At 35.2% G+C, this 25,385-nt stretch overlaps 1 protein-coding gene across 2 annotated transcripts; it reads right to left on the minus strand.

Annotated features, from left to right (window-relative positions):
* Positions 1–1,158: 1,158 nt before the first annotated feature.
* CIBAR1 (CBY1 interacting BAR domain containing 1) lies at positions 1,159–25,385 on the minus strand. Of its 2 annotated transcripts, XM_069466227.1 has the most exons (9): positions 25,279–25,385; positions 24,486–24,720; positions 22,127–22,195; positions 21,314–21,415; positions 18,644–18,649; positions 16,415–16,519; positions 9,304–9,417; positions 3,361–3,480; positions 1,159–1,358 (listed from the first exon to the last, which is right to left on the minus strand). In XM_069466227.1, exons 1-9 carry the CDS (start codon positions 25,302–25,304, stop codon positions 1,272–1,274), a joined length of 864 nt encoding a protein of 287 aa, XP_069322328.1. In that variant the 5' UTR covers positions 25,305–25,385; the 3' UTR covers positions 1,159–1,271. The 2 variants fall into 2 exon arrangements, with proteins under 2 accessions (XP_069322328.1, XP_069322329.1); XM_069466228.1 differs by lacking the exon at positions 9,304–9,417.

A 25,385-nucleotide genomic window follows, 5' to 3' on the forward strand; every position in this document is an offset into this window, starting at 1 on the left:
GCAGATGATGCTCAAGAGAAGTTGCTGTTTAGTAAGCGGCAAATAGTATTATAACAACCCTGTTTTTTTCCCCTGAACTACAACACCAAATTAAATAGTAATTGAGGAAGTAACAAAAATCCAGTGATATCCTGTTTCTTAAGAATATCAATTTATGTAGGATTTTAAAATGTTTTGAATATTTTATAAAAAAAGTACTGAAGTAATTTTATCACTTTGGACTATTCTCAAGAAGCAGTGCTTTGTTAAGAACAGAACCATGAATGACAAAGTCAAAAAAGCTTTTTAGAAAATCTTTATTTTTCTGTTATGAATAATTGCTTTTTCTGGTTATTCCAAACGATTTTATAAATTCCATAATTTTTATATTCCTGACTGGGATCCATGAAATAAAAGTATAATTCCTCACCAAAAGTAACAAAAGCATCAGATACACTGGAAGGCTCTGATTGTTTTATATTTTCAGGAATAAGAGTAACTACATACCCTTTTATTAATGAGATGGTAGTTTGGTAAAATTTTTATAGAGTTTTTAATAATTTATGGTGTTCCACGATGAGGCAGCATTCTACCAAATTAGTAGCCTTCCAAAAGTTGTAGTACCATGTATAATACTTAAGTATTTAACCAGCAGTTTTGTTTTAAATCCAGAATCAGGTTGAATGTGGCTTTTTTTAAAGCCAAAATTTATGCTTTATGTATATTTGTAAAACACTGATATCTTAGTGTCCCATTACCTATAGTAATTCCACTTGTTGAAAAGTAAATTTACATATCAAATGATGAAACAGATTTTATAGTAAAAGTAAAGAAAAAAAAAGCCAACTTTTTACTTAAGGCTTTATGGAATAGAATTTTTATGTAACCCAATGACTACATAGGACCCTTTTCTGGTGATGAAAGCATGGAGTCTTAACCTAAAAGAAGCTAAGTGGAATTGTTAGATCTTTGAGTTTTTGTCATCTACCTACTATTGCAGCTTCAACTAGGTACAGTGCATTAGTATCTTTGAAATATATAATGTTTTTTTAAAAATGGAACTTACACAAAATGATCATATACCAGGATGTTGAAAAGACTGATGTGTAACACCTTTTAAAAACCTTCATTTTTGGTCAGTGTAAATTGCCTTTAATTATTTTTCCATTTCTACTAGGATTTCATTTTGAGATTTTAATGTATTACGTGAGTAATAAAGTTTTACAATTTATTAATCCTGGATTTCAAGTTACTTAAGATGAAAATGGAAATGTGAAGTTTACTTAAGAAAATTAATTTTCTTCTTCTGTAATATCTAAGTCTTCATCATCATCATCATCTTCTGTTTGTTGCTCCTTTCTTAGTTGACAGGTAGATACCTGTTAAAAGTTAACACATTTTTTAAAAATAAAAAATACTACCTTAATATTTTACATGCCTGGTATCTTTCTATATGCCCTTAAAGGAAAGGGCACACAACAGTTATTTTAGAAAATGTCCATATATTTTTTTTTTCCAGCATATTATGGGGGTACAAAAGTTTAGGATACATATATTGCCCTCCCCGCCCCCGCAATGTATTATTTTTAGTAATGAAAATTAAGTTGAAAAAGTCAAAGTTTTTTTCATTTACTTATATTTTTTGAATAAAAATGTAAAATTAGGCTGAGCCCAGTGGCTCATGCCTGCAATCTTAGTACTCTGGGAGGCTGAGGTGGGAGGGTCATTTGAGGCCAGGAGTTGGAGGCCAGCCTGAGCAAAAGTGAGACCTGTCTCTACAAAAAATAGAAAAATTAGCCGGGCTTGGTGGCATGCGCCTGTAATTCCAGCTACTTGAGAGGTTGAGGCAGGAGAATCGCTTGAGCCCAGGAGTTTGAGGTTGCAATGAGCTATGATGACACCACTGCACTCTAGCCCAGGCAACAGAGCGAGACTATCTCAAAAAGAAAGAAATTAACCATTGATTCCAGTTGGATAGCCACCAGTATACTTCAATAACATAAAATATTTCAATATACTATGAATGTTAAAAATAAGACAATTCTTGGGTCACAAAAACAATATTTGAATGAGTTATCAAATGCATGGCAAAAACACAAGGATATTTCAGGTAGGCAGTGGACAGAAATAAATAAAAGTGGATTTAAATGGAATGAGTTAATCTGAATTCACCAGCTTTAAGTTCTGACTGGTGCCACTTGGGGCATCTTGCTTAAAACTTATGAGGGTGATTATCCTTAACCCAGGGGACATGTGGCAATGTCTGGAGACATTGTTGGTTGTTATAACTGAAGGTGTGTGTTTGTATGTGCTACTAGCATCTTATAGATAGAGGCTAGGGATGCTGCTCAGTATCTTTACAGTGTACAGGACAGTATTCCCTCTCCCTTCTCCACCGTTGCAGTTACCTGGCCCAAAGTCAATAGTGCTGAGGTTGAGAAACTCTGGGCTAGATAATACCTCTAAAGTGCTATACAAATGTTAGCAAACTTAGGTAACATTTCTAAATAGTCAAAATTTTATATGTAATATAATAGTAAATTTATGGAATTTATGTACAAAGTACTTAATGCTGGAATAATAAAAATATAATTTGGTTAGGGGGAAGATACATAAATATAAAAATAAATGCTTAGGGGAGAATTATGAAAACAAAAGATAGGGGATCAAATTTATTAATAAAAATTGTATTTTGAAAGTATTTTGTCCAATTTTAAATTTTGAAAGTTAGGTAAGAAAAGGGTTCTCTAGATCAGGTTTTGGTAAGTTATGGCCAAGCCTGCCTTCCTTTTTTGTAAATAAATATTTTATTAGAACACAGTCTTACTGATTTGTTTATGTGTTGTTTATAGTTGCTCTTGGTTGGGACACACCATATGGCACCCAAAGTCTAAGATACTCTCTACCCCTTACAGAAAAAGGTTTTCAACCCCTGTTCTAGATACTCGGTAACTCAGGCTTTCTGGATATAGAAGAAATGAGATAATTTCTATGATATGTTCAGCAAAAGCCCTTTTAAGGTATAATTTCTGGATCCACTAAGTCTTGATAGTGAGGTTTAAACCTAAGCTATTTGACTTCAGAATTTATGTTCATGTTTTAACAGATAGAAAATCTACATTAGCATTCTTTTCCACCTCTGCTCTCAAGTGTTCTGCTTTAGAGAGTAATAAGTGATTGTAGTATAAAAGGTAATTAATATAAGAATAATAGAGCCACACCTAGTGCCGTCTTACATCATTTTACAGAAGAGGAAACAGGCCCAGGAAGAGTAAGGTACATGAGGTAACATAACTGAAGGGAAACATTTTTAGTACTGCATAATTCCAAAGCAGCTGCTCAAATTCTTTTAAATTATGGTTTCTATAATATCTAGCTCACCTGTCCTGTTCCAGATATACACTTAGCTGACAGCGATCTCTGAAGAGGCGACTTTGAATTTGCTCTTACAATATCTAAACGAGATGAATAATCTGGTGGATACAGAGAATTTCGGAAAACCTATTGCAATAATAAAACAACATTATAAAGTAGATACTAAACAATGAAAATCTAGAGAGTCAAATTCCTCTTAAGATTCTTAAAAAGCAACTCCCCCCAAATTAGACAATATTCCAGTTATTATAAAAGAAAAAACAAAAATAGTTGTAAGCTAGAAAGGTGACAGCTAAAAAACTCTATTGGAATCATGTAAGTCAAGGGATGTAAGCACTAATTAGTCATGACACAATCACTTAAATGCTTTTGTCAGGGGAACTGCAAAAATTCAACCCTCAAAAGAGTATGCTGGAAGCTAGTAGGGAGGCTGCAACTCCTACCTTTGATTCTTCCTGTTCTGCCTGTCCTCAACTCTTAGCAATTTACCTTCACTGTGGTACTGCTATGGAAAATCACATAAGAGTAAATTGGAGTCTCTCTAATTTATTGATTCTAACCTCATTGGGATCTGGAATGCCATAACTTGTCAGTTCTCTTAAGACGCTACTTCCAAATCTTACCACCCATAAGCCTTCCTGTCTTTTCCCCCATTTCTCTAATAGACTAACAGGTAAGGTTATCAGGTGTGAATCTTTTCAACTTCCCTTTCTTTCCCCTCAAATTCTCCATCCCGTCCTTTTTTTTTTTTTTAAGTAAATATTCTGATTCTTTCCAACATGCATTTTTCCTTTATCCAAAACTTTAAACCAAACTAACAAAAGCTTTTGTTTTCCACAGGTTCCCTCGGCTAGAAAACGAGCTCAAGATCAATCTTTTTTTTACTACTTCAAAGCCTACCTTTACTTCTTAAAAAAACTTTTCAAATATTCTATTTTATCTTCATTTTTCAACAAACTACAATCATGGGCTTTCACCTTCCACTCAAATTGCTCTAGCCAAAATCACCAAAGTCATCTTTTTGTCTTCATCCTCACTAACTCTGCCCCAAAACTTCTTTTCCTTGCCATCACTAAGCTCTTTAATTATGCTAGCTGCTCTGTTTCTTCACATCTCCTTTTCTATTACTTATACCTTAAATATTTTTAAAGTGTTTCCCTTAGGCCACTTAAAAAAAAATGTTTCTCTGAAAGATCGTATCTACTCAGTGTTTAATGGCTACCCTTCAACTAACCCTCTGTATACTCCATGTACCGTCATCTGACAACCATATTCATGCTCCCTACTGCCTTCTGTTTTAGACCAGCACTGTGCAATAGAACTTTGTGAGATGATGGAAATGCTTGCTGTTCTGCGCTGTCAAAAAAGGTAGCCACTGGCCATATGTGGCTACTAAGTACTTGAAATGTGGTTCATATGGCTGAGGAACTGAATTTCTGAACTTTAATTTTAATTAAGTAGCCACATATGTGTAGTGGCTACTATTAAATATATTGGACAGTGTAGCTCTAGATTTTATTTTTATAATAACAGACATTATCTTTTACCTGTAGGTCAAGCTATAAGCCTGGGCATTCTCCCTAAATTTCTCACGTGAGGTTCTTCTAATGTATTGACTCTACATACCTTTCTTTATAGCTTACTTAGACTTATTTTACTAAAAACCAAAATATGTTGTTTCTCTATTCAAAAACTTTTTGCGGCTCTTGACTATATATGCAGAACATACATTATTTTGTGCCTATGCAATGCCGGTTCCTCAGCCTGGAATCACAACAAACTTACTCTTCCTTCCTGAGCTACATCAAATGCCTGCCATATTCTCCTTTCCCCCGTTCTCTTAATAGCTTCTATTGTTCCTATGCTCAAGTATAGCTTTTATCTCACTATTTTGTAATACATTACATAGTTTCCAGAACTAGTCTTAAGTTTCTCTAAGGCAAGAAGCTCTGTTTTATCTGTGCAACTCCTCTGAGCTTAAGATACTAACCTGGCAAATAGGAAATGTTAATTAAATTCACTTTTGCCAAATGAATATTGTTAATACGAACTTAATCCCCATGTTGTGGGGAAAAAAGAAGACCCAAATTATGGGATGTCTACACATTCCTTTAAATCTTAGAGAACTGCAGGACATAAAAGGGATCAAGGGATAAAACTTAGGAGGTAAGACTTGTGTTTTAAGGCAATTCAAGGATGCTAATTAGGTTAACAGGTTGCCAAGGACCAAATTCTATTTGGGTGCCAGACATGAACACTGACATCCTGGTATGGTATCAAAACTTGATGACTCATTAATCACCTGGAATTTGGAAGAGATATTTTTGTTAGAACATTCCTTAAACTTTTCTAGCAAAGTTGAAATTTAAAGTGGAAAATGGAAGATAATATGCAACCCTTTGGGATAAAAGTCTAAACCAGTTAAATATCTAATAAAATTAAACTTTCACTGCAAAATAACAGATTTACAGGAATAATAATTTGCAATAATGCATTTTCCAACATGGTCCAAGATCTCTTCTAGGAGTTAATCTCAAGATCTGAATATGCTCTGAAGTGAAAGTGCAGAGGTGATTATTTGAAGGGGAAAATGGGCCTGACAATACTTTTAAAGTGAAGAACAAATAAGGTAAGAGGGTTTGTGATGTAATTACAGTACCTAACTGCAAAAAACTGGCTGCAGCTGGAATAAATCTCAGTGGTTCTCAGAAAGCAGGGGACTACCTGGAAGTATAGCAAGTTATTTCTCTGACCCTTTCTGCATATTTTGTCTACTTTCCAAGAAACCTTGTATTTACAGGATCCTTCCTCCTCATGGTACCTGTTTGATACAGTTTTACTTCTCTTGATCACACAAGGCTTCCCAGACTGCTCGGCTCTCTCCATAATTGCTGTATGGCATAATAATAATAGTTTATGCCTATGGCTCATTGAACTCATGTTTGTACTCTGTACTGTGCTGTTTTAAATATAATTTTCTTTATTCCTGCCTTAGGATCTATGTATATTCTGTCTATGCCCTCTGCCTGAAAGTTTTTGCCAGGCATCCTCCTAATCCTTCAACCTTCTAATTAAGAAATCACTCTTTGATTCTCTGGACTATTTGAAACCTCCATCACACAATACACTCTATTTTTTTCTTTATGGAACTAGTCAAATTATAAAACTTAAATTAATTACACAGTATGTTTTAAATGTCTGAACTCTGGTAGATTTTAAATTCCTGCTTTGACAATTTGGATCATTTCTAACTTATGCTAACTCCTTAGCACTAAGAATGGTGCCTGGCACGTAACAGATGCTCAATAAATAGTTGTTGCACAAATATATGAAGTCAGTACCATATATAAGTATCTCCATCTTAGAGAGGAGGAAGTTGAAGGGTGACCATGTTAACTTGGTATTATTCCACTAGAAAGTGGGAAAGTTGATATTCAAGAACATATCTGCTACATTGCCCTGAGACTTTGAGTTTTACATGGATGTCTCCTCCCACAAACTAACTAGCTACTCGAGTAAGAGTAGTGGTAAGAGAAGTTATAAAGTGGCGTGACAAAAATGTTATCTAGAGATGGGTGTTGTGGCTCATGCCTTTAATACCAGCACTGTGGGAGGCCAAGGCAGGAGGCTTGCTTGAGGCCAGTTCAAGACCAGCCTGAGCAACATAGTGAGACCCCTTCTCTACAAAAATATTTAAAAATTAGCTAGGCATGGTGGCGTGTACCTGTAGTCCCAGCTACTTGGGAGGGTGAGGCAGGAGGATCCCTTGAGCCCAGGAGTTTGAGGTGAGGTTGCAGTGAGCTATGATGATGCCACTGCACTCCAGCCTGGGTGACAGAGCGAGCCCCTCCGCCAAAAAAAAAAAAAGATATCTAGGACCTCTAGAATGAGAAGGAAACTCGTGGGGATCATCAGGTGTGAAGAAACTTTAACATCAACTGTAATGAATGGTATGGCAAAGGTATTAGAAAAAGGATAATAAAACTTAGAAAGGGGACTCCAGTCTTGCAGGAAAAGTGGGGGATCACTTTTCAATCTGCCACTCAATGCAATGTTATTTCTTGTGAGAAATGGTTCATGTCACTCATCAAGAACCACACTTCTGGTAGTCTAGTGTGGAGAGGATAAAAATACAGCAGGCCTAGTAGTCAGACTTCTGGTTTTGATTCTCAGCTCTGCTACACTTCCTAGCTGTGGGACCTCTGGGAAGTTTCTTAATCTCACTGCTTCAGTTTTCTCATCCATAGAAATGAGGACAATAAGCACTTTCATCAAATTTGATGGAAGGATTAAATTAATTAATGTAGTTAAAATGCACAGATCAGTAGCTGGGCCAATGTAATCACTATGTAAGCATTTGCTATTAATTTACAAATTACAGATGAAGGCTTGATAATCAATTTTTAAAATCAGGACATGAAAAGGAGTGAAAATTAAGAAACTCTAGCTTTAGTATTTGGAAGGAAATAACACTTATGAAGTAATCCATGACAAACAGAAAATACAGATATAATTGTACAGTATGACAGTATGTACAACTGTCATAGAACTGTGAAATCAGATTTTGGCATTGGAAACATACACATACTATAATGTACCTTTTTTCATTTTCATTAACCTATATTCTGGTTTTATTGAATTAAGTTTCCTGGAACCAGTGGAGTAATGGGATGAGAAGGCTCACATGATCTCTTTATTGATAGTTAAGATAACAAAAAAAAAAAAAAAAAATCGGGGAAATCTTCAAAATTGTCTAGTGGCAGATACTCTCAAATTCTATCCTTTATTAATACAGAATTCTGGTTATATCTTGAGAGTACATGACTTTTTTCCATCTCTATATTAGAGATAATATAGAGAAAGTATATCTTTAATATTTTATCTACTTCAGCAAAAATACTTCCATGCCTTTTTTCTCTTCTTTTGGAAAAGGCTAGGATATTTACTCTTCAAATGTGATTATTAACACATTGACTGCCACGCTAGAAAAAAAATTTTTTTCTTTGGGACCGTGGTGTTTTATTACAAAAATAGAATAAAAACTTCAAAAACAAAACAATCCTTTCTAATTTAATGAAAAATCTGTTATTTTTTATTGTTTTCTGTGTGTGAGTTATATGCAATGCAATCCATGCTTTTAGAATTAAATTGTCAATATTAATTGTAACAATACGAACATCAACAAGTAAGATTTTCACAAACCAACTGCAGGGTTTTGCTTCACAGGGCTCCAGGTTCAAAACTAGCGTGAGTTAAATACAGCTCACGTGGCAGTTAATGTGTTAAAGATGAGGCCCTGATACTTAACAGCTCTATTGTTAGTTGGCCAATAAGAAGTGTTTGCATTTAACTAAAACTCCTATTAGCATAAAGCAAGCTTATGCAAGCCTACTTTTATTTCATAGCTTAGTGATTATAACAAGTTACACAGTTGGGATGCTGATTCTATTTGCTAGCTAAGTGGCCACAGACAAGTTACATTATTTAAAGTCTCTAAGCCTGTTTCTATAGTTGTAAAATTAGAGTTATCCGAGCACCTACCTCTTAAGATTGTGTGAGGTTTGAAAGAGAAAATGCATGTAAAGCTTTGGGCACTGTCCATGGCATAAACATGTAAATGTTTCTCAAATCAATAAATTTAGTTATTTTTTGCACACTTTAGTGACTTATATCACCAGCCAAAATGATACACTGTTTTATTTCATATAATGGCTTTATATAAATTATATTTTACTAGCTATTAATAACTCTTGGAACTTTTTGCTGTGGTTAATTAGAAAAGTTCGAAATAAATAAATGGAATTCATAAAAAGTTCAGCTATTTGGAGCTGCACACAATAACCATTGTTGTGTTCTAATTTAAGATACTTTTACCCATATAAGCTAATGTTCTCTCTTAAACACTTCCACATTAACAGAAGAACGGAGCTTAGACAGACATAGTCCTACCTCTAAATCTTCATCCTCATCAATCTTTTGTATGTTTTGATAGGCAGCAGTGTAGACCTCTAAAGCTTTGCCGTGAAATAACATTTCGATTGTGATAAATTCTGAAAATATAGTCTAAGAAAACAAAGATTTGAATTTAAATTACTTTATGAGTTTAGTATATTTATTCCTCAGTATAGCCTTGGCATTTTATCAAATACAGAAGTATCTATTTTTCTATAGGGCAAATGAAGTATGAAAGATAACTGAAATAAAAATAGTTGTGAAGACCTTTTGCAGCAAAACCTTCAAATATATATAAAGTATTTCCTACATCACCATTCACTTCCTTCTTATTTTTTATTTTACTTAGGTTTCCTCTTTACACCTAGTAATTGACATTTGTAGTAAGGAAAGATCTGAGCAAAATGTATGCCATTGTGTACTCTGATACCACATGCCTGTTAAGTATTAGAGCAGTTCAGTTCTGAAGCTGGTACTTTAGTAACTCTAAATGATGTTTAAAGAATAGAATATTTTTTAGACAGGAATTATAGTCCATCATATTTCTGACTCTGTGCTCTTATATTCTTTAAACATAAAGAAATTACTTGGTAATAATGACATTCCTACCACTGAAAATAATACCATACATTTCCATAGAGCTTTCCAGTTTACAAATATTGACTTGCTCAGTGTTGCTCACAGCAAGTCTGTTGAGACATGCATGGAGCTCATTCTAAGGTTATAAGGCTATAGTCCTTGCCCACAAAGAGTTATAGGTTATATAGCTCCTCTAAGGTTATAGCTTTTGCCCACTGAAATGTGTTGTTCTTTCTGGAATTAATCATTTCCTTCATAAAAAAACTGTTCAGGAAGCTCTATGAACATGATGAAAATTTAAGGAAGATCGTGAGCAAGGAGAATGAAGATAACGCATATGATCTAAGCAGGGGGTGAGAGAATTGGTAGGTGGGGAAAGGATATAAGCCACGCATGTTTTCAATAAATAATATTTTATCATTTTGTTAATTATCTTATCTCTTACCAAAATAAAATAAGCATTAATGTAGAGAGAACTGGGATGAGTAAGAACAAAGTAGAAAATACTCAAGCATGGGTTAAGCCAGAAGGCAATAGTCAAATACACATTTGCCTTCATCCCTGCTCTCCTGAGGTAACCACCCAGAAAGGAGTGGTCATGTACTTCGAAGATAGTCATAGAGATAAGCATCAGTGTCCTGTGAATCTTTTCTCCATTTGCATTCTTTCCTAAAAGGTTAGAAAAATACGTAAAGGAGTATTAATAGGCTTCTGAGTGTTACTAAGTGGAAAGAGATCTGCAGTTGAAAGTATCCCTTCTGGGCTGCCAACCACATATGTCAGTCTGACTGAGAAGAGTGGGCTCTGGGATAAGACGCTTGTAACTATGACGAACAATTACCCTTACTGTCACTTCATATAGGTTATATAGAGGGCTCTGGCAGACTGGACTGGCAACTATTAATATAAACAGCATTATGCCAAAATACAGTTTTGGATTTCATACTAAGAATCTCCAAATATCAAAGAGTACCTTAGAGGGGGAATGGCTGTTGACCAGGGCTGGCACCTACTCTCTTACTTTTCAGTCTCCCTAAGATAGTTAACCAGAAAGGAGTCAAGTGCCTTGAGGAGTATGGAAACTCCTAAAGGGAAAACAGAACTAGGAGTCATTGACAAGCTGAAACACCCAGTTTTAATGCTCAAAAAGTTAATTAGCTGGGCATGGTGGTACACGCCTGTAATCCTAGCTACTTGGGAGGCTGAGGTCAGAGGATTCCTTGAACCCAGGAGTTCTAGACCAGCCTCAGCAACATGGTGAGATCCTTGTCTCAACAAGTACAAAAAAAATTAGGTAAATTGGAAAATGTTCCTTATCTACTAATTAAAGCCTTCATCTGGTTTGATTAGCAAGCAAAGTATTTAACAAAAAAGTTATCAGTGGTCTTGTCAACATTTTGGCAGGTAAAAGGAAAATAACAGGCTAGGTGTGGTGGCTCATGTCTGTAAGCCTAGCACTTTGGGAGGCCAAGGCAAGAGGATCGCTTGAGGGCAGGAGTTCAAGACCAGGCTGAGCAACACAGACCCATCTCTACAAAAAGTAGAAAAATAAGCCCACATGGTGGTGCGCGCCTGTAGGTAGTCCCAACTACTCGGGAGGATGATGCAGGAGAATTGTTTTGAGCCCAGGAGATTGAGGTTGCAGTGAGCTATGATGATGCCACTACATTCTAGCCTGGATAACAGAGTGAGACCCTGTCTCAAAAAAGAAAAGAAAAAAAAAGTAAAGGGGAAACAGCAGCTCTCCAGAGTACAGACTATTTAATAAAGGATGTTGGGAGAACTTTATAACCATTTGAAAATAATGAAGTTATATATCTACCTCATACCATCTGCAAAACATAACTGCTAGATAAAATATTTGAATGTTTAAAATATTAAAATGGTCACACAAATACTAGAAGAAAATAAAAGCAAGTATTTATATAATCTAGGAGATGAAAACCTAAGCATGACAAGGCAGAAACCAAAAAGACGACCAATGGATTTCTCAACAAAAAGTTCAAGGTGGCAGAAACACTGTAAGCTGTAAAATCAGAAAATACATTTTCGCAAATATAAAGGATTTTTGCAAAAAGAGAAATGCCAACATCCAATAGAAATACAGGCTAAGGAAAAATGTAATTTCCTAAAGAAATTTATCATTGAATACATGAAAAAAATGCTCAGCAGTAACAATGTAAATAAGAGATTTATTTTTTACCTATCATTTGCTGTTATTAAAAATATTATTGTTCATCATCTTATCTGTGCTTACGCGGGGTTTAGTAGAAATGTAAACTGGTTCAACCTTGGTGAATAGAAGTTGTAAAAATAGGTATTAAAATTAAAAGTGTATGCTCTTTGAACAAGGAACTCCATTTCTGGTAATTTACCCCAAAAGATTATCTGGGCCAGCACAAAGGCCAATATTTAAGGATGTATAATGATGCAATGACATCTATAATTGCAAATATAACCTAGATGTCCACCAATGAGGACTGGTTAATAAACCAATGCATCCATACTGCAGAATACTATGAGGATGCCAAAAATCATGATACGGATCTCCATGTCTTAGGATAAATATGTTCATGATGTATTAAGTTTTAAAAAGAGATGCTATATATAGTGTAGTCCCATTTATATTTAACTGTATTGGGCTAAAAATTAGTACCTTCCTCATAAGGATGTTGTAAGGAATAAATGAGTTTATCCACATAAAATGCTTAGAATGGTACCTGACACATAGCTGATGTTTAAGAAATGTTTTTGTTGTTATTATTACCATGTCTCTGTGTATATGTGCATAGGGAAGAAGTCTGAAGGATATAAACAAATTGGAGCTGATTATTTTTGAGTGGGATTATTGTACTTTTCTCTATAATCATATGGACATTTTTATGATTTTTTATATTTATAATAAAAAATAAAACTATTAAAAATTTAATTTAGAAGATGTTTCTTGTCCAAGTCAGCTGCTTTACCACACACTGAGTTCCTCTCCCTGTTTATTCCAGGAGTAAGTGCTGGTCAAGTACCTTTGTTGTAGGTGTGAAATTCCCTTGACATTCACCATATAACTAATGACTTTTCCTATTACATGGAAAACAAATGAGATTGTGATTTTTCTCTCTTGTTCTGTACACTAAGTTCAATACCAGCCTTTCTCAGAAAGACACTTTTTGCACAATTCCTGTGAAAAGTCTTTGTCTAAATATTGTTACCTAATTAATGCCATTACCAAAATCCAAATGGACTTGTCAGTTAAACTCACCTCAAACACAGTAATGCAGTTGTGAGCATTGCTCACTACAGCTAATCATTTCTGCTTCCAGAGTGGTTAAAGAAGGAGCCATAAGCTCTGCCCTCATCTGAAGTAGTAGCCTGACAATTTTGACTAAGTATGTTCTTTGTCTGTTTCTCCCCAAAATAAGAGGAGCATCAAAGACTCTGGTTTTTCCAAGAATTTGTCTCACAAACAGAAATGCTGTTTGTGAAACATGCTAAAATCAAAATGGTGATATCTGAATATTGTTTTTATCATTAATAGAAACAAAGAACAAAGAAGACGCACACCTAATTTTAAAATTTACCATAAAGTAGTGTTAATCAAGACAGTGTGGTACTGGCCTAAGGATAGGCACATAGATCAATGAAAGGGAATGTGAGTCTGGAAATAAAACCATGTCAACTTATTTTCAACAAAGGTGCCAACACCATTCAGTGGGGAAAGAATAGTCTCTTCAAATGGTGTTGCAACAACTGGATAGTCATAAGCAAAAGACTGAAATTTGACATTTACCTCACACCATATACAAAAATTAACTCAAATGTATCAAAGTCATCTATAAGAGCTAAAACTATAAAATTCTTAGAAAACATAAGGATAAATCTTCATGACCCTGGATTTAGCAATGGGTTCTTAGCTATGACATCAAAGCGCAAGCAATAAAAGACAGATAAATTGGAATTCATCAAAATGAAAAACTTGTGCTTCACCATTATGAAAGTGAAAAGACAACCCACAGAATGGGAGAAAATAATAGCAGGTTATTTATTTGATAAGGGACTTCTATCCAGAATATATAAAAAACTCTTACAACTAAATGATAAAAAGACAACCTAATTAAAATGTGGGAAAAGGATGTGAATAGCCATTTCTCCAAGGAAGACATATATACAAATGGTTAATAAGCATCATCAGGGAATGCAAATCAAAACTACAATGAAATATTATGAATACTTCAAACCCTCTAGGACGGCTACAACAAAGTAGTTTGGAAAAAAAAAAAAAAAGTCTGATGGATGTCAAGTATTGAGGATGCAGAGAAATCAGGACCCTTATATACTGCCGGTGTGCCAGAACAATGGTGCACTCACTTTGGAAAACAGTCTGGCAGTTCCTGATATGATTAAGCATAGAATTATCAATGAACCAGTAATTCTACTCCTAGGAATATACCTATGAAAAGTGAAAATATATGTCTACACAAAAACTTGCACATAAATGTCCATAACATCAGCATTATTCACAATCGCCAAAAGATGAAAACAACCTAAATGTCCAACTGATGAATGGATAAACAAAATGTGATAATATCCATATGATGGAATATTATTTGGCCATAAAAAGGACTGAAGTACTGATGCATCCTATAAAATGGCTAAGCCTTGAAAGCAGGCTAAGTGAAAGAAGCTAGTCATAAAAGATAACATTTTGTGGTTACATTCATATGAAATGTCCAGAATAGATCAATCCATAGAGACAAAGAAGATCAGTGGTGGCTGTTTAGGGCTGGGAGGCAGGCAGAGAGTTAAAAGCCAAAGCGTACGAGGTTGAGGTAATAGTTACACATATCTGTGAATACACTAAAAACCACTGAATTGTACACTTGGAATTATATCTCAATTTTTTTTAAGTGTAGGGTTTTTCTTGTCTTTTTTTTTTTTTTTTTTTTTCTCTTTTTCCTCTGCAACCACCAAGAGACTTTCCTCTTTTGTGGACATGATGCAGCAGACAAAGAGAAGCTTGGAAACTTTTCTGTGCACCTTCTACTGTGCAGCCCCTCACTCTATCTCCTGCTGCTTCAGGAAATTCCAGGTCAGGAATTGTAGCTGGGAATTCTACACTCACCTTCTCTGCCTCCGTTTTGTACTTGGTGATGCTCAGGGACTTAAAAACACCTGTAGAGGTAGCTAGTTTGTGGGTAGGACACAGAAGTGAACCCAAAGATCAGAGTGGAGATGAATTTCCATATGTAAAAGTAAATTCTGCAGACAGGAGGATGGGCGGTGGAATGAGGAATCAGGCTCCCACCACTACAGAACCCCTTAGGTGACAGTGGAATCAGACATACAGTCTTCCATTCTCATTTTTTAGGCTAAAGCTAATTAGTAACCCTCCTTTCCCTTAATTTAAGGGAGCATGTCAACAATTGTAAAACTTTATACCCTGACAGTACTCTCCCAGCTTGGTAAAGGAATTTGTTGCAGGACAGTGCCCTGAGATGCTCTTCTATGGGTAGCAGTCTATTATTACACAGCAAAGTTGCAGAGCCTGTGACTGAACTGAGAGGCTATGGAATTCTTTGAGATAATGACAGGAAATTAAAGAAAATAAAATATGCAAATGAATTTTGTTTCATGGATTCAGAGAGGAATGATATTTAATTGATAGATCGTGCTTATTTTATTGATAAGAACACGGCTTATAAAAGCAGGAAGATTTCTTTGTCAACAGTAAAATAACAAACTTATCTTTAAAGCGTGGTACAGAAAAGTTTACAGTGAGCCAAAAGACATCCTTAGATGAGTTCTGAAGTCTATAAGATGATCATAAGCAATCTTTCATCTTTCCAAGATGCCTATCAAAAAGTCACTGAAGACCTGCTGAATTTCATGATCCCAAAGAAAGTTTCAAATCTACTGATGTGTTACCATAAAATAAGTCAATTCGTGTGATTTTGTTAACTAAGATACCATATCATAGTGGGTATAAATTTACGTGGTTGGCTACTGTGACCCTGTTATATGTTTATTTATTTGATAATATGTAGTTATTAGAAAGTTTTATGCTATAAAAATTAATTATAGTGTATTATAACAAAGCACAGATTTTAAAAAAATGGTTTATATCTACATTTCTGGCTGTGGTGGTTTGGGTAAGTTACTCTATGTCTCTGCTTAATTGCTTAATTTCTTCATAGTACCACCTCATTCTCATGGGGTTGCTGTGAATACTGAAAGATAATTTATGTGAAGTGGCTGGAATAGCACCTGATACATGCAAACATAACATATGTTAGTTCCCCTTGATTAAATAGTATTTGTGATAAAAAGCTGAATATCTGGCCTCTGGTTGGGAATGTTGACCCTTTATATACCATTGTTTCCATAACAAGGTAACATTTGATATATTTTGATTTATAATATCTTTTTTTTTCCACAAGAACTGTTTATGAGCTCACAAATTCAGAGTAATCTAAAATTTTCATAAGTTTAGATTAGTTAAGGTTCGTGTTTTGAACCTTAACTGTTACTTTATTACCTTTATATCCTTTATTTTCTGCTTTTCAAAATTGTCAATAGTTTCCTCTAGATGACGAGTTGTTCGGGTGGCATCCATTGTAGCTCTCTGTAATTCGGTTTCTGCCTATAAAAGTATTCCCCAACCAAAGATATTAAAAAAACCAATCAGAATCCATTTAGTTGAGTCTACTGGTAAATGCTACCATTATAGTACTGGCTTTTTGGCCTAACAGTGTAAACTGTTCAATGCTATATTTTACCACATATAATAAAATGATCTATGTAATAAGCACATGAATAAAGAACTTCATGTGTATTAAAAAGTGACATGATTCATGATCTCAAAAAAACCCCAAATCCTTCCCTTTCTTTCTATAAAATTATTTTTTTCCTATCACCTTTGGATGATTTACCATAAAACAATTTTTTCTATTTTTTACGGCTTCCATCTGTTTCACTGCCTGTGCCATTTATCGTAAGATCCTTTTTCTTCTGTCTCTCTCCCCTTCAGCTATTTCTACCCCCAAAAGAAAGGACTTATAACTTAGGAATAAGGATTTTCAATTCTCTCAATTACAGATTGTCTCTTAATCTATAAAATACAATAATGCTTATCTCATGGGATTACTGTATGGATTAAATGAAATAATCTTTGTAAAGGACTAAGGAGAGTGATTGCAACACCGTAGAAAAATCTACAGCTATGACAATTTCCACAACTAAGAGTCTGTGTTTATTTTTATCATTACAACAAGGAGGTACTTTTGGCTAGCAAGTATATAACCGAAGACTTCCTTGCTTCCTTTTATTGTCTCCAAAATGTCTAATTTTATAATATTTTAATTAGGTGGAATAGAATATACATTATAAATATTTATTTCAGCATGGGATTTCTACTTGTAGATTCTTCTTTATAAACTAATGATATTACACTGTTTCTCTTTAGTTAATGTGTATTACAAAAATACATACACTAGTAGCTAAAAAATTAGATAGCAAGTCTAATGCTTTGCTTCATACACTCTGACATATACTCTGACATTATCTAGATCTGTGTCGTACAGTCAATATGGTGGCCATTAGCCACATGTGGCTACGTACATTTAAATTATTTAAAATTAAATTAAATAAAAATTTAAAAACTGACTCCAATTACTGTAGTTGTATTTCAAGAGCTGAACAGCCACACATAGTTAGTGGCTATGGTACTGTTAAGTGTAGAACATTTCCAATCTAATTGTCTATTTCTCTTTAAGCATCTCATTCTTTAGGATAATAGTTGCCCAAAAACATTTAAAATATTTTCTTAAATAGTGACATAGAAATTTTAAAAGATATAGCCCAATTTTCTGATTAAATTCTTCCTAAGTTTTATTTCTTTTTTTTTTTTTTTTTTTTTGAGACAGAGTCTCACTTTGTTGCCCAGGCTAGAGTGAGTGCCGTGGCGTCAGCCTAGCTCACAGCAACCTCAAACTCCTGGGCTCAAGCGATCCTCCTGCCTCTGCCTCCCGAGTAGCTGGGACTACAGGCATGCGCCACTATACCCGGCTAATTTTTCTATATATATATTTTTAGTTGTCCATATAATTTTTTTCTATTTTTAGTAGAGACGGGGTCTCGCTCTTGCTCAGGCTGGTCTCGAACTCCTGACCTTGAGCGATCCACCCGCCTCGGCCTCCCAGAGTGCTAGGATTACAGGCGTGAGCCACCACGCCCGGCCCTAAGTTTTATTTCTTATGCTAGTATTATATTTACTAAAAGTCTCATATTATATATCGTCATTTAATAATTAATCATGGGAAAAGTTTGTATTTGTCATCAAAGTTCTATACTGTGACATTTGGCCCTTGCTTTCTTTTTTAGGAAAAAGATTGGAACAAGTAAAATGGTTTAATATAAAGATCCATTTCTTTTCTTTTCCTTTTTTTTTTGGAGACAGGGTCTTGCTCTATCACCTGGGCTAGAGTGCAATGGTCTCATCACAGTTCACTGCAACCTCAAACTCCTGGGCTCAAGCGATCCTCCTGCCTCAGCCTCCTGACTAGCTGGAAGTACAGGTGCACACCACCGCGTCCAGCTAATTTTTCTATGTTTTTGTAGAGACAGGGTCTAGCTCTTGCTCAGGCTGGTCTCGAACTCCTGGCCTCAAGCAATCCTCCTGCTTCTGCCTCCCAAAGTGCTAGGATTACAGGCATGAGCCACCTTGCCCGGCCAGATCCATTTCTTGACACACCACTTTATTACCCACCTGTGACTGAAATTTTTCATAAAGGAAAAAATACATTTCAAAGAGAATATAACAATTTTTTCAATGCATTAAAATCATACACTTTTATAGAATTATATACTCTTGTACTTAGGTAGTAATTATAACTATATATTGATTACATACTCTTGCAATTAGGTTCATTTGGCTATATAATTTCAAGATACTAAGCACTTAAAAATATATTCATTTATACCTGTTTGTATATATATTTATTATATGGGGTGTGATCTTTTTTTAAAACCATACAAACTTTTAACTTAACGATATCCAGGAATCAAAAACAATTCTCTATATTGCTAGGTGGAATTCTTTAAACTGTAATCTCATCAGAGGAAATTCAAAAGTAAAATAGAGCTCCTTTGAAGATTTATTAACACAAAAAAATTCTCTAACAGTTATTTGATGTTTTAACTTTTTGCTAATGAGAATACTGAAGCAGACTAATTCCTAATACTGTTTATTACATGTCACTGATGCAGTCCTTCTGACTACTTCATTTTGACTCATGTCTTTCCCTTCCCCATTTATTAGTATTTTCATTTTAAAATTTGGAAGGGTAAACAGAGTTGGCTAACCTAGGAAAGCATGGGGAAAGAGAAGCCATAGCTAGGACATCTGTATCTTAACCTTTTATCACCTTCCAGCTACTACTATTCATTTCCGAAGGTCTCAAATCCTTTACTCAAGCATAGCACTGTACCTGAAGTCACATAGCTATTTTTAGCAAAGAGAATATAGATTTCTAATAATTTTTCCTTTCACTGAAAATTTTTCTAAATCCTATAATGTACCAATTTGAGTAGGAAATGCTTTTGATTAAAATACTAAGACATGACTCCATGAATAAAGACATCAATATATTAAATAGAATTAGTTAAGAATTTAAAATGATTATAAATGGGTAAGCCAGATTGGTGTTTTTAAAACTGTATCATAGGAAGCTTGTTTAGAAGTCATTTGGGGCCTTTCTTAGTGGGTGAGCAGGTGGAGCCCTGGGTTTCTTTACCCCAATCTCTTCTATCACAGGGACTCCATTTTATTTTACATATTGCACTTTAACATACTTCTTCTAAGTAGGTAAATTTTAAGGGTCTATCCTGGTAAAAATTCTATGCAAATATGATTGAATACTATTATATTTATATTGATACATTTATATGTAGATCGTTCTTTATTTTTTTGGCCTTAGGTTGTAAAAATATACAAGTCGCAGATCTTACCCAGTGAGCAAAATCAATTCACCTGTAGCAATAATCTCTTCAGTTGTTGTATTTATGGAGACATGGGGACATGGGAATCCACAGACCTGCTTCATCTATGCTCTAAAACTGCCTCTCTTTTACAGCAGGGTTTCCATAGAGCATCTAAGAAAAATATGTCTTAGGAATAGATTCATTTCCGTGTTGATACTAATACTCCTGATTCAGTCTTTCCAATTGCTCAGGATTACAGATGTTATACTTTACCTGCCTTCATATATCTCCACTCCTTTCACAGAGAACAAAACAAAACATTTTGATCCATGGCTTAATTCTTAAACACTGGCCTCTACCTTGATCTCCAGTTGTCAGTCATGAATTTTCTAACATTCTCTAGTTTGTGTGACTTGCTTAAAACAGACTGTGCAATCTCTGGTTTGCAGATCTTAAGCCTCCATAACTATCTGGCCTCCAGTGGGCACTCCCAGCCTTATGGTAGTCCCTTCTGGTTTAGTACAAACTTGGGCTTATGTACCTTTGGTCCAAAGGAAGAAGGACCAAGCAATTGGCGCAGCCCAGATCACTGCTCAAGGGACTTCCCTTGGGAATGGAGGTGTTCTGGAATCTCAAATGCCCCCAAAGAGCCACTCCTCATGTGGTTTCTGGCTGAGCTGGGCAGTAACAACCTTAAGGAGGTAGGAAGGAGACACATAAGAAGGAATGGGAAAAAGAGGCAGCAGGGATGTTAGTGCTTTCTACACAGTTCTACCTATCCCAGTTGCTGGCAATTAACCAAGCACAATTTGTATGCTTTTGTTTAAGTCATGAAGGCATATTCTAGTTTAAGAAATAGTCAAGTTTAACAGAAGAACCTTGTTACAGTAGACAGTCCTGTTTAGAATCCTTTGTGTCCAGCTTGGACCTCAACGATACTCTTAAATCTCCTGAGGGTCATTGGCTGGAAATCATAATTGTGGTTTCACAGAGTTGTTTTAGTTGTAAAAGATGAAGAAAATTATAATGGGAAATTTTCTTTCCTTTTCTCAAAAATGAGGCAGAGAAGGCATTGATATATTAGAATTAATAAAGATGATAAATCTTTTAAGTTATTTTTATAATTTATATTTAGTCATCACCATGTGAAAGAAATTTCAGAAATTTGAATTTACTCTTATATTAATAAAAACATCTGCATTTATGAGTGGGACTTTTTTGTTCTGGGAAGTCTATTATGGAAAACAACATAAGGGGATTGAATTAGGTGGTGTAATCTCTTTAAAATTAGCTAATTTCTATAGTGAGAATTCCTAAATGCATGTGTTTCTTTTCAATCTTTATATTCAAATTCTCCAGTCATTTAAAAGTAAAAATGCATAATTTCTACATACATTTACTTTTGTACTGCATACCTTACAAAACATTTTTTTAAAGACCAAAATTCAAAGGATACAATAACATGTCGATCAGATGGGTTTCGCTGACGTGTTCTTTCTAACTGAGTTAACTGCTTAGCTTCTCGATTCCTTGCTGTTAATGACGCTTTGAGGTCATCCTGAAAATAGGCATTTTTTGCTAATAAAAATTTCTGATTTAAGAAATAAAATATACACACACTGTTTTAAGAATGGAAGAACACTTCTTGTTTGATCCAAGTACCATTACCACAGGAATTATGAATACTACATAATTAGTATGTCTATGTGTATGTGAAAGTGTATGTTTCTTTTAATATTCTCTCAAAATCATGATACAATTTCAATGCAAAACTATAACCATAATATATACATATGTGTGTACATATGTATAATTTTGATTGTGGTAGTGGTTCCATGGGTATACACATTTGTCAAAACTTAGTGGTCACTTAAAATGGAAGAGTTTTTTATTGCATGTAAATTATATTTCAATAAAGTTGTTTTTTTTCAAATAGAACTTTGTCACACATTTTAAAAGTCTAAATGTTAACTGCGTTAAAACAAAAATATAAACTTATATAGTAAAACAATTTCTGCCCACATATTCTTTATGACCATGTTAAATATTTTAAAGTTTCCATAATAACGTCTTATGTTGCTACACTAGAATACTTAGTAAGCTAACTAAAAATATTTCATTATTCTCAAAGATCTAAGAAGTGATCTTTCAGAGTATGTAAAAAGAATAACTACATAATACTTAGTCACTTTTATTAAAAGAACAATTGGAAACCTTATACTCTTTTCCAGAATACCTAATAATAGGTGAAAAAAATGGATTTACTTACCCGTTTCATTTTTACAATGGTTCCATAAGCTTTCAAAGGTTCAACTACTTTGGCTTCAAGTCTTTCAACCTATTGGAAATTATTATAAAATATAACTGAAAAGAAATATATAGACATATCAAAATTTAAATTCTGAAACGAAACCTATGCTGTTTGAACATAATTACTATACAAATTAATATTTAAAAAAATTTCAATTAAAATGTCACTGTTTAGCCTATCTGTTAACCTATAAGTAAAAGGATAATCACCAGAAATTGATAAGACTCAGAATCTAAACTCAAACACATTAAAAACTGTTAAGCTATATAGTAACGGTAAAAGCAGAAGAAAAGCATCTGGTGTGTAATATGACAAGAAAATGTCTCCCATTTCTGAGGAGCTCATCTTTGCCACGTCATTATCTAAGCATTAGTTTTTTACTTTAAAGTAGTAGTTTTGGGGTAAGTTTTAATACATCTCCAATTTTAATACAGCTACTATTTTCAGTGTGTTTAGCACTGTGTTAGACAGATTACATATGTTATCTCTGAACTGTAATAGCCCAACTTTCTAGAAAAGAAAATTGAAGCTCAAAGACACAGCATACTGGAAACATTTAAAGCAATACAACCTTTGAAGCAAAACAGCTTAGGGATCACTGTATTAGCTGTATTTTTTTTCTAAGAAGCCATTTTTGAATTATCAAAGCCTAAAAAACAAGATAAATGGTCTCAGTGTTGCTGAGCTGTCAGACTATATGTCTAATCTCTTTTTTATTTAGAATTAAATAATGTATCTTAAACATTATAGTTTTATCACATTTTGAGTAATTCTTTTACCAAAAGCACTAGTGGAAGGCAGTGAAGAGATTTTTTTTTTTTTAAAGGCAGGTATATAAATATAGCATCAGAAAAATAACTCTCTTGGACATTAAAATTTTCTCTCCCCAGGATAGGTAATACAAATGACATGTATTTAATTGCTTAAAATGAACATGTATTATTTCTACAGCAGGAAAAATGCTTTTTTATATAATTAATGAGTATATTTCATTTCATATTGATTTTTCTTTAATTTCTATACACACTATATATGAATGTTTCATTTTAAAAGATTTTAGGAAAATGAAAAAAAATCAAGTTCCCATCAAGCATTTAAATATTAAGAATCCTAAAATCATGAATATTTAGCATAATTTGGTTTATTCCATTTCTAATAATCCATACACTGATTATTCAGTGTAAGGATTAGCCAAATCTCTTTTCTGTTCTCCTTTTTGTTGCCTACCTTTTGTCATTGTTCATTAGCACCTCCACCATTTGGTAAGCAAGGGAAATAAAAGGAGAGCAAATATAAATCAATTCATTTTGCTATTTGGCAAATAGCATAAAGGTTTTCTACAAAGGGGCATTGAATTATTGACTAAAATGGGATTTTAGGATTATCTGTGAATATAAATTATTTTTGAAACATTAAATCCCCAGTTATGTATAACTGAGAGTTGCTTATTACAGAAGAAATGTCACATGACAAGAACTCAACATTTTTCCAAAAAGTACTCCCAAATGTGATTACTACTCAAATTTTTGTATAGATAGCAATGATGGGTTCAAAGATTATTCTCATTTTATTTTTGAAAATTGAAATTTCTGTTTTAGGCTTTAAAAAAGGACCAAGAGTACTAATGAGAAAAGTACAAAAAAAGCAATGCAGTTCTAACCAGGGAACTTCTGACAAGTTAACCTGTGTCTGGAAACCGAAAATAAATATAATAAAAGTGTTTATGAAGTATTACAGAAAAAAAAAGCGGCTTTTATAAAGAAAACAATCACAAGAACACCTCTCCTGCCACCCAAAGCAAATCTCTTTCCCCAATACCTCACTACTAGTTTTCATGATATAAATCATAGCTTTTTGTTTTTTTCTAGTCAAAGAACCAGTGGCCAACTTTTTACAGCATGGAAGCAGCAATGGTTTCTTGCCTATTTATTAATAATTTATTCATTCACAATACCAATCCCCAAAATTTCCATCTCCAGTCATACTTTAAAATGTATTTACATGCACACAAGACACAAGTCATGCTGCTTTTCTTCCCCATGGGTACTATGCATACTGCCCCCTGTTAATGGCCACCCCTTGGCCAAAAGTTGGCAAATAAAGTTGGGAAATTAAAGACTTTAAGACACCCTAAAGTTTAGTTTGAAAATGGTAAAATAAATCACAGAAAGCTTCCCTTTAATAGACTTACACGATGTTACAGACATGAAAATGTATGTTTCTCATCAAGGGTATGTTCACCACTGCCGTTACGTAGATACAAGTGAAAGTCTTCACGGCTCATTCATAACAATGATGCTGTGACCTCACTCCATACCTCTGCTTGTCGATAATCCTGAAGCTTGGCAAACTCATCAGCAAAGTTTTTCAGGCCCTGCCTTAAATTTGGGGTCTCTGTAGAGGCATACACGTTGATTTCATTCACTAGAAGGTCTGCTTTGTCTCGCAGCCTGGCAGTTTTTCGCACATAGGCAGCAAAAATTTGGCACAGCTCTCCAAAATGCTTCTCCACATTTGTGACGGCATCTTGCAGTTGTCTGGTTTGAGCGTCCCTAGAGAAAAAGGTGATACAAAAACCAAAACACTCACGTTAGAGATGAGAAGGCTTCACATTAATTTGATATGCGAACATTCCTGGGACATTCTTCAGCTTCGAAGGCACAAAATCACCAACGATCCCACTGCCTCCCGGGGCAGACTGCCCTCCTCCAGTACCCCATTCACGGCCTGGCCTACAGGGCCCTGTAGGCACAAGAGGAGACCCTGTCCGGGCAGGCCTCGGCTTAGCAAGGTGGTGGCTGCTCGGGCTGTTCCGCGCTTTGCGGCCTGGGCGCACAGCTGCCTCCCAGGCTTCTGCACCGTCCGCAGCAGTGAGGGGACCAGAGCCGGGGGAGTGTGGACGTGGGGCAGCTGGCCGGGTCCCCGGTTTCCCCCAGCCGCCGGCGCTCGCTGGAACCCAGGGAAATAGGCCCCAGGGCGCAGCGAGGATTGTGCAGCCTCCGGCCCAGGGTCGGAATTCGGCGCGGAGGCCCCACGGAGAGCAGCTTCACTCCCCCCACCGCAGCCCTCGCGTGTGGGCCGCCCTGGGCAGCCGGGCCTGGGGCTGTTACCGGTTTTCCAGGCTGCGCCTCAACATCTTGCCTCGTGCACGGCCGGGAACCCTGGCCTGGGGCCCAACGACCCGCGTTCGGAGGCGTCCGGGCGCGCGCTGGGTCGG

This window comes from Eulemur rufifrons, chromosome 3 (assembly GCF_041146395.1).
Source record: "Eulemur rufifrons isolate Redbay chromosome 3, OSU_ERuf_1, whole genome shotgun sequence".
Classification (NCBI taxonomy): domain Eukaryota; kingdom Metazoa; phylum Chordata; class Mammalia; order Primates; family Lemuridae; genus Eulemur; species Eulemur rufifrons.

Excerpts from the sequence above, each read along its gene's own strand:
- CIBAR1 (XM_069466227.1), bottom strand. The coding sequence starts at position 25,304 with ATGTTGAGGCGCAGCCTGGAAAACCG. Across the intron at positions 21,416-22,126 it reads CCATTGTAAAAATGAAACGG|GATGACCTCAAAGCGTCATT; the intron begins GTAAGTAAATCC and ends GCCTATTTTCAG. Across the intron at positions 9,418-16,414 it reads AGAAAATAAAGGATATAAAG|ACTATATTTTCAGAATTTAT; the intron begins GTAATAAAGTAA and ends TTGTTTTCTTAG.